The sequence below is a fragment of the Puntigrus tetrazona genome, chromosome 7 (assembly GCF_018831695.1).
Source record: "Puntigrus tetrazona isolate hp1 chromosome 7, ASM1883169v1, whole genome shotgun sequence".
Lineage (NCBI taxonomy): Eukaryota > Metazoa > Chordata > Actinopteri > Cypriniformes > Cyprinidae > Puntigrus > Puntigrus tetrazona.
This window is the reverse complement of record NC_056705.1, coordinates 38,468,951-38,478,950: the sequence shown is the minus strand read 5'-3', so window position 1 is coordinate 38,478,950 and position 10,000 is coordinate 38,468,951. Positions and strand designations below refer to the sequence as shown.

At 35.6% G+C, this 10,000-nt stretch overlaps 1 protein-coding gene across 1 annotated transcript in view; it reads left to right on the top strand.

Annotated features, from left to right (window-relative positions):
• Positions 1–10,000, top strand: part of LOC122349091 (inactive ubiquitin carboxyl-terminal hydrolase 53) — a 45,673-nt gene that overhangs the window by 23,509 nt on the left and 12,164 nt on the right. Inside the window, exons 12-15 of the mRNA XM_043245002.1 lie at positions 559–708; positions 2,847–2,984; positions 8,082–8,772; positions 9,813–9,880. Coding sequence (XP_043100937.1) covers positions 559–708; positions 2,847–2,984; positions 8,082–8,772; positions 9,813–9,880 — 1,047 coding nt within the window. The remainder of the gene's footprint in view (positions 1–558; positions 709–2,846; positions 2,985–8,081; positions 8,773–9,812; positions 9,881–10,000) is intronic.

Here is a 10,000-nt window from a genome sequence, read left to right as displayed (position 1 = left end):
TATAATTTAAATGATTTAATTTAGCCTAAAATACAGATCTTTTTTTTTAAGCACCAGAAATTTCAGATGATGGCTTCCTGGAAAAAAAAATGTTAAAAAAATATAATAAATATATTTTATTAATATAATAGAATATATTATAACATATAATATTAAAATATTTTAATATTAATATAACAAGTTAATATTTATATTTAATAGTAATATAATTTGAAATAAATACTAAAAATGATATTCCAAAATATATTAAATTAAATATTTTATATGTAATAATATGAAATAAATACCAAAAAAAAATGTATGTGCATGTGGATTTTTGAAAATGTTAATTTTACAGTACAAAATTAAATGTCTTTTCAGCCAAGTCATGGCGTTTGGAAGCTCTGGGCATTTCCTTCTCTCCCTTCTTCCTATATGCCTCTTTCGAGTTTTAGTTTTGGTGACGTGCCGTAAAGTGCACATTTGTACAAAATAAATGAATTCGGCAAGCCGTGCAATAAAGTATAATAACAGTAGTTCATATGAATAAATCCAAAGCGATTTCTGCATATCTTTCAGGAACTCCTGTGCTGGGTGGAAAGAAGCTGGAGTTGACGCGAGAGAACTTGACTGCTTTCTTCTCCAATCATGGTACTCTGAAGCAGAAGACTCAGCCTCCCTCTGTGTTCAGTCGTGGCAGTAACCAGACCAGCGGAGGCAGAGGACCAGGTAGAAAACACACAAACCACTTAAAACACTGATACCTCCGTTTCTTTTCTTGAATGTCAAGAAGGAATTTCCCCACCCAACCAGTGTTATTGTAGTATCACTGAGTTGCTTGTAGTTTTTATTATTAGATTGAATTAGGAAATATTATTTTTAACTTTTTTTTTTATTAATTAATTTATTATTATTATTTATAATTAAAATATATTTTGATTTATTTTTAAAATATTTAAAATATTTTTAAATATATATATATATATTTTTTTTTTTTTTTTTTTTTTTGGGTTACAAAAACTAAGTAAAATATTATATTATTTTATTTTTAATTTTGGGTGAGTTTTTCCAGTTAACTTTAATAACCCTGTACCCAAAAAACCCAAGAATTTTCCATTACCTTGATTTACCTGCGTCAGCCGTCCCGATCCTCATGCTTTTTTCATGAACAGCACAGTGGTCAAAATGTTCTCTCTAGGAGGCAACGCTGTTCCCCCACAAAGTATTTTAATACCCAGAGGATCAGAGAGAGCGGCGCAGGATGTTTGAACAAAGACAGACAAGGAAGACCTGCAGGGAGACGGATGGCCTCGTACTCCAGTAGCCCACATTCCTCTGTTATTACAGACCGTAATGGCTTGATGCGTCTCTTTTTATTGTCGAAGTTTCCTCTCCACTAAAAGCTCTTAGATCAACTTTGTAATGGCTTTCTGTCTTTAGGCAGTGGAGATATCCCTTCGGCTCGGCGAGATGGCTTATAAAGCCGCGCAAAATGAGTCTTTTTATTAGAGTCCTCAGCGACACAAGCGCACAGCTGCAGTTTGAACAGAGTCATTGCAGCAAGTTAATTTCATTGTTGTGACAGTGCTTTTAAGCAGCGTGAATATATTATATAATGACCTTAGACATTGTACTTAAGCCACACTTAATGTACAATATTCAGCAGCTTTTCTCTTCTGAGAACTTTTTTGTATTTTGTTTAGCTTTTTTTTTGGTGTGGGGTCTTTGTTGATTTGTTGTTTTGGTTTTGTTGCTTCGCTTTTTTTTTTTAATTTATTTTTATTTTTATTTTTATATATATATTTTTTTATAATTTAGTTTGTTTGCTCTGCTTTTGTAGTGGGTTGTGTCGGACCAGTTGTTTTTTTGTTCTATTTTGTTCCAAACTATTTTCCTATTTAATAATTCAGAGCTGCTTTGACACAATCTTTATTTTTTTATTTATTTATTTTTTTATTTTTATTTTGTGATTTTAATTTGTTGTTTTATTTTATCCTTTTGGTTTTATTTTTCTTTTTTTTATTTTTTTTTTTTTTTACACTTTTTCACTTTTGGCAAAACTTTTGGCCATTTCTTCTAGCGTTTTCTATTTTGTTTCTTTTCTAGTATTTGTTCCATTTTGCGTTTTTTTGTGTTTTTTTAATGTGGCTTAGATGTCCGCACATTTCTTCGGGCCACTGTAAGAGTAAGCTCTGCACGGTTCAGAAGGAGATCTGTATCTTAAATATGTTTGGGAATGTGAGCTGCGATCGCTGATAGCGTGATGTTTTCTCAGCTGAGTCTGGTAACCCCTCGCTAAGAGACCGTTATGTGACTGCAGTGTGTTTGAGGGCAAGAAACGTCCTTTCTCTTTCTGTTATCTGTCTCTCTCTCTCACTCTTTTGCTTTCTTGTAACACTTCGCTGCTTTTCTCCTCCAGCACAGCAAAAAATACTGGTGCGCGCACACACACAATCACATTGATTGCCGTTAAGGCTCTTAGGCTCTACTGTCCTTCCCAGAAACCTCAGGGGTGTATTTAAAGAGTGCAGAGGCCACACTTTCTCCCACCAACCCAATGATACTTAACTTCAAGTCTACTCCATGCTTTATTTCAAGGGTGCTGCTTATGGATTTTACAGCAGACCCATAAAACATACTTGACAGTTTTTTTAATGGCTACATTAACATTTCAGAATTCCTGCATCGAAAAAAAAAAAGCACTAGATTGAGTCGCTGAGATATGATCATTTATAGTAAAGCTAATTCTTTCAAGCTATGTAGTTTTTAACACCTCTGAGGGACCCGCGTATTGATTTCGCTGAAACGGTGCTTACATTTGTGAAAGGGCCACGTTTATTCATGACCGTGTTGTTTGTCTCTCGCAGTGAAGATGAGCTTTGAACCGATTCAGAGTCGATTCAGAGAGATTTTACGTGAGCTGCCGAGAGAAGGCCGTCCCATCAACCTCATGAAGAAGGACTCGGATCGGTCGCAGACGAGAACAGAAACTCTCAGGCACCGGGGTAAGAGATTGGGGAAACATGTTTGAATTAAATGCCATTACTGAAGTTTACGGAGGAAAGCTTATCTGCTATTGTTTATACGCTACCGGTCAAAAGTTTAAGTTGTTCTTGTGGTTGTTATTATTTAAATTCGAAAGAGGACTTTTGTCTCTCATCAAGGTTGCATTATGCATTATATAAAAATACAGTTAAAACATAATATTGAGAGATATTATCCTAATTCAAAGTAAAAGTTTTCTATTTTAATAAAATGTTTCTTTTTTGAGGCAAAGCTGAATTTTCTATCTTCAGTGTCATGATTTTTCAGAAATCATTAAAATATGCTGATTTGCTGCTCAAAATTTTTTTTATATATATATATATATATATATATATATATATACATACACACACACACACACACACACACACACACACACACACACACACATATATATATATATATATATATATATATATATATATATATATATATATATATATATATATATATATATATAAAAATATATAAATTCTGTCATGTTTTTGTGGAAACTATGAAACACTACCATTTGAAAGTGTTTAGGAATTTTGTATTTTTTTTTTTAAAGAAGGAAATTAATACTTTTATTGAGCCAGGATGCATTATAATATAACAAAATAATTATGTTTCAGATCAATGCTGATCTTTTGAAGGATCTTTATAAGGATCATGTGACACTGAAGAGTCAGCTTTGCATTAAGAGAATGCATTACACCTTAAAAAAAAAAACTAAATTAAAAACTGCTGTTTTAAATTATTATGCATATAGTATTATGCCATATTACCATTTTACTGAATTACTTATCAAATAAAAACAGCCTTGGTGAGCATTCTTTCAAGATGATGTAGTGTATTGTATTCGGGGTTTAAACGAGCGCATTGTGCAACCATAGCAAGAAGGAAATTGAATCACTTTTGCTCTCTTGTATTCAATCAGACCACTTTAAATGTCTTCTCAGTCCTCTTTAGAGAAGCACAGATGTGTTGTAGTTACACTCGGAGCTTTTAGCAGAGCTTTGGAGTGGAATAAACTCGCTCCCGGTGCTCCGCTGGTTCTTATGTAACCCGGGGTCAGCGAGAAGTGTTTAAAAACACAGATTACCTCTGACGTGTGCTCCATCCTCACGCTGAGGACCACAGGCTCTGTCTCGCTTGTGCTCGTGCTTTTCCAGCGCTAATTAATAGCGGGACATTTATAAAGTCATGACACGACCCTTAACGGAAAGCTCAGGGGATGGAAAAGCAATGTTTTCTTAGTTTTATAGTTAAAATATTTTATAGTGCATTTTTGTTAATTGTTCCTATCATAGTCATCAAAAACGATATATCGGTTTGCCGGTTTTATTGGCCGATATGATCCTTGTCGCAGATATATCGGTATGGGTGAATATGCAAAATTTTTTCATGAACAGAACATATATATACCTTCTTCCTGAGGAAATGATGAGCACTGCGCCGCGGTTACGCAGATTAAATGCTTCTGAATGGTGTAGTTACTTAGTGTGTAGTTACTCACTTCCTCATTTGCTACCTCAGTAAGGCCCCATGATTTCCAAGAATCAGAAAACATGGGTGGAAGCAGGCCATTAAAGCTAACTGTACTGTACAACGCAGAATTTCACTGAATCTGTCGTATTTGTGATTAATAAATTAAAAAAACAGGTCAGTACGGTTCAAATCAAATCGAGATGTGAAAAGTGCACTGATATCAGGCTCATTTTAGATTAGTTTATTGTAAAAAAAAAAAAAAAAAAATTAAATACTCTACCTCCTTTACATAATTTTGTCTCACAGAATGTTTGATCACTACATTTGAGAGAGAGTGTGTGTGTGCGCGTGCGTGTGCGTGTGTGTGCGTGTGCGTGCGCGTGTGTGTGTGTGCGTGCGTGTGTGTGCGTGCGTGCGTGTGTTTGTGCGTGTGAATGGCCGATATATCAAGCCTTGTTTTGTCACTAATATCAATACCAGCATCTAAAATACATATGGTTCCGGCTCTAATCATAACTAACCAGATGGCTGATATCTACTGTATGTGCACCTATCAGAGTTGGATGCCAAGTCATGTCTCAAATCATAATGCAAAGCGATTCCACCTCCACTACCAAGTTTCCAGGTGGTTTTATTATAACCGAGTTTACTTCCTAATGAGAAACGACTACGTTAACGCATCGCATTAATTTTGCTGAAGAGATTAGATCACTCGCACAGAAGCTTCACTTGCGTAACCGCACTAAAGCTGGATGAGGTCAGTGATACTCACTCAAAGGGCCTTAAAGGCTTGGCCGGAGCCTTTCTAATGAAGCGATAAGGGACGCGTGTCCATCAGATCAAGTCATCTGTTTTAGAAAAGATGAGCACTGCATGATTGCTTCGAAGACGAGGACGAGCTCACTTTCTCAGAAAAGAAGCTGCGAAGCTGTCGCCGCTGAAGCACAAAAGCTTTTGTGTACTTTATTTAACTTCAAATGTGATGGCAAACAGTTAATCGTGATTAATCGCATCCAACATATGCTTTTGTTTATATGATATGTGTGTGTGTGTGTGTGTGTGTGTGTGTGTATTTTTATGTATATATAAATACACACCCATGCATTCATACATTTTAATAAACTTTTATATATTAAATATATTAATTAATAAATTATATAAACATAAATCTAGACGTTTAAATGCATATTTTTAAAATTATATTCTGTATGCGTGTGTGTGTGTGTATTTGGATATACATAACAAATATACTCAGAAGATACAGATACAGATTTTAAATATGAGTGTGAGGTAATGCTATTTTAGGGTATCTTAACTAGTTGCTTATTAGTATGCATATTACCAGAATATTAGTCATTTATTAGTAGTAATTGAGCACATATTCTACATAACCTTCTTCTACATCCCTAATCCGAACTATTGATATTTTATTAAAATGTTTTATGCATCTTTAATTTCTTAATAAACTAAAAATGTTTTTTTTTTTTTTATGATTCTTCTTATTAAATCGTATTACCACCTGAGGTGTTTATTGAAATACGGTTAAAGTGAACTAAATAAAATTTACTTCAGTGTACTTTCTAATAAAACCTCGTATTTAAACGTATTACAGATCCGTGATGAAGTCGCAATTCAGTTCATTTAAAATGTGTTCGTATTAAAGGTAATGTTCAGTACCTCTACGGTTAAAACGGTAGCAACGTCACAATTTATAATTTGCTTCAAAAATAGAACTTATTTTGAAATTATTTCAACTTGGGATTTTTAAAAGTGTGTTTATAAACACAACCACTAACATGTACTCTCTTTAAATAGCCTTTTATGTAATTAATATTCTGTTTTCTGCAGGTACAGTTATTTATATATTTATTTTAAAGGTTTGAAGTGCATTTAATACAATAAAGAGCACTTCTTCTCTGGTTTGGGCCGTGCAGATTCACGTTTATGGGCATCACAGTGACATTTTTCTCATGTGCGGAGGAACCGGTTCACCATATTGTGCAGGCGTCATGTGACCATGTCTCCTTTTATTGCTCACAAGCTGTAAAGTTGCGGTTTGCAAGCCGAGCTGCTTGACTTTGCTTTACCCTTTTTAAGTAGGTATGTGGCTCACTAATGGCTTTTTAGCCTTCAGCGCGTAGATCTCAGACCAGCGTGCCTTCGTCTTGTAGGCTGTTTGAGAATTCATCATGCCAGATAATTAGCATTTCGGCACGTGTGACGGCCACAAGTCACAGTTGCATTAATATCTAATGAGATGATGCTGTTTTTTTAACGATGTAGCGGACTTGGCCGTGGAGCGGTATGGATTTGCGCTGCCGCAGAATCTCTATGCCAGCCCGTTTATCAGTGCCAATATCAGCACTGTTCTGCCCAGAGAGAGTCACTCTGCCACCTTCACGAGGAAAAAAGGTCATCCAGGCTATTAGTGCAACCCCGCGTTTGTCGGAGATGGATGATTGTGGCCTGTGGACTGTTCAGCATCGACGAATCGTGTTTGTGTAATTTTAAATGAACAATGTGAAACCCAAAGAGGGCTGCGTGTTCACGCAGCGGCACAAAACATTTGTTTGGGAAGCTAAATGCACATATGTTCATACGTAGTTTGGTTATGAAACACTGACGAATCGACAATGCTTAAGCTGAGAGTTGTGTCCTTTCAACTGAAGTGGGGTTTTTTTCAGTGTCTACATCATGAATTATGAACTCTTATATATCTTTGTGTTTTATTTGCACTATTAACCATAACAACCTTGCCTTGTCTGAAAAAGTAAATTGAATATGTATATATATATATATATATATATTAATGCTGTAAAATGATTAATCAGATCCAAAATAAGTTTGTTTACTTAATGTATGTGTAGCGTATATATAAAAACAAAAAAAGCGTGCATGTATATATTTTATTTATATATAAATGAATTATGTATGTGTGTGTGTGTGTGTGTGTGTATATATATATATATATATATATATATATATATATATATATATATATATATATATATATATATATATTTCCTATAATGTTTTCTGTATGTCTGTGTAATTTTTGACAGCTTTAGAGTTTATATTTTATTTGTATTTATACTGTTTTTGTGTACATAAAGAACATTGTTTATTTATATTTTTTTCATTGGAAAAAATAATTAAAATGCTTATTATTAATAATAATATAAAATTCAAAACTAACATTATTGTTTTTTTTTTTTGTAATGATATCATGATACTGACAGTTTTACTTTGTACTCTAAAAATATCAATCATTAATCGTAATTCACAAATTTAAAATCTTATATTAAATTGATTTTAATTATTCGTTTTTAAACCATAGAATACGGTCCAGCAAAAAATAAACTCTACAAAAAAATAAATAAAAATGAACGTTTTAAAAATGCAGAAATTGCTAATAATTTTCACCAACAAAAGAAATGCCACGCATTGAATTAATCAAGAAATTGTGAAGTAAAAAATTTTAATATATTCATTATCCAATAAACGTTAAATGGAAACTTGAACATTTTTCATCTTCTTTTACATCGCACCCGAAAAGCCGGTTGTAACTGTATGCTTGTCATCCCCAGACTCCTCAGACAAGCCTCATTCCCGCTCGCTGTCTCCTCCAGAAAACGGCTTCAAGCTTCTGGAGTCTCGGCTCTACAGCAGCCAGGGCCGGGGTCCGACCAAAGCCGAGCGCTGGCCCGTCACTAGCACTCAGTACAGCCACGAGCCCCGCTCTCAGTCCCAGCCTCGCGTCCCGCTTCACCCCCCGCTCGAGGCCCGCTCCCGGAGGCTGGATGTGGTCAACGGCTACGACACGGACAGCAGTCAGGACTCTCAGACGTACGCGAGCTCACGCGTCCGGCCCGGTCGAGCCTGGAGGCCGATGAGAGAGGCTCTCAACGTCGACAGCGTCCTAAACAGCGACGGCAATCAAAACTACTCGACCTCTCGCAGGCAGACTTTTAACCAGGAGGCCGAAGAGTCGGCGTGGGGCTGGAGAGAGGAGCGCAAGCCCAAGAGCTTGATGACCATTTACGAGGACGAGCAGCGGCAGGACCTAGGCAGCAGGAGCTCGCTGGAGTCGGAGGACAGGGTTAAATCCGGCGCCAATAACCTCACCATTCGGACCGACAACTGGAAGATCCAGCGCACGGAGTCAGGATACGAGAGCAGCGACCGTCTCAGCAACAGCTCGGCAAACCTGGACTCTCCTGTGGTGGAGAACTACGGCAACAAAGAAATGCAATCCGTACCAGAACCGAACCTCTCCAGGTAAGAGATGCGGTAGTCCTCGGTGAGGAAGAACATCAAGACCTTTGCACTGATGGATGCGTGTCGCTACAGTGATGACGTTAATGTGACTACGGGAGAAGAAAGCAGTAGGAATTAGTGGCACATCACTGCTGGGTGGCATTTTGGAAACTAAGTAGGGAGATTTAGATGTACATGCATGCATAGTAAAAAAAAAAAAAAAAGCATGCAATAATATAAAATGCAAAAACGAGATGCTTTTAAAAAGCATTAAATAAATATTATATTATTGACATAACAATTCTCAGAATTCACAAACATGTTGAAAACATTTTGATCAATTCTCAAAAACTGTGCGTTAAAAATTAAAAAAACTAAACAATAAAAACAGGAAATAAAAAATATTTTTGAAAATTATATACATCACAGAAATGTGAATTTTTACAATATATTCAAATAGAAAACTCCATTTTAAATTATGAAACGAATGTATTGTGAATATTAATAAACCGTAATATTTCATTGTGCTGTTCAGATAAAGGCAGCCTTCGAAGAATAAGAGACTTCGAATTTCAAAACCACAAAGTGTGTTTTTTTTTTTTTTTTGTTTTGGGTTTTTGTTTTTTGCTGAATTTATAGTTTTTAAACCGAGTAAACATCAAGACTTGCCTTCTGTTTTCTTTGTCAGATATGGTGTTAGATTCATGCGTAGCTGTTCATATCACGCTAGCAATGTTAGGTGGAGGTCATTCTGTTGAACCGTTTCATATCTTAGAAAAGTTAGGCTTGGGAGGAACTAATGCAGGCCGACTAAAACGTTGTCGGATGTAAAGTTTCTATTACTTTAAACGTAAAGGTTTTTGACTGTGTGCGGTGGTCAGCGTGTTCTGTTGAAGTCACAAATTCATCTGTATTACAGGTGAAATATAAAAAAAATCATATGCATATTGTGTTCTCCACATTTGTGTGTTTGAAATGAAAGTGGAGGGAGGAGAGTATCTGTGCCCGCCACCTAAACAATACTAAATCGAGTACTAAAAGTTCAATGCATTGTTTTTTAGGGAGCCTAACTACCAAAGGAGGTATGAGGATACAAAGGCCGAGATCTCCCCTTCATCCATTATCTACAGTAAGTGCCCTCAAATGCTTCGGGGTTGTTGTGATTTCATTTTTGTGCTCTGATTTTTATGGGGGTGTGTGTGTGTATTTAGCTATTCATTTAGCTTCCATTTAAGTCTGGGTTTTTCCA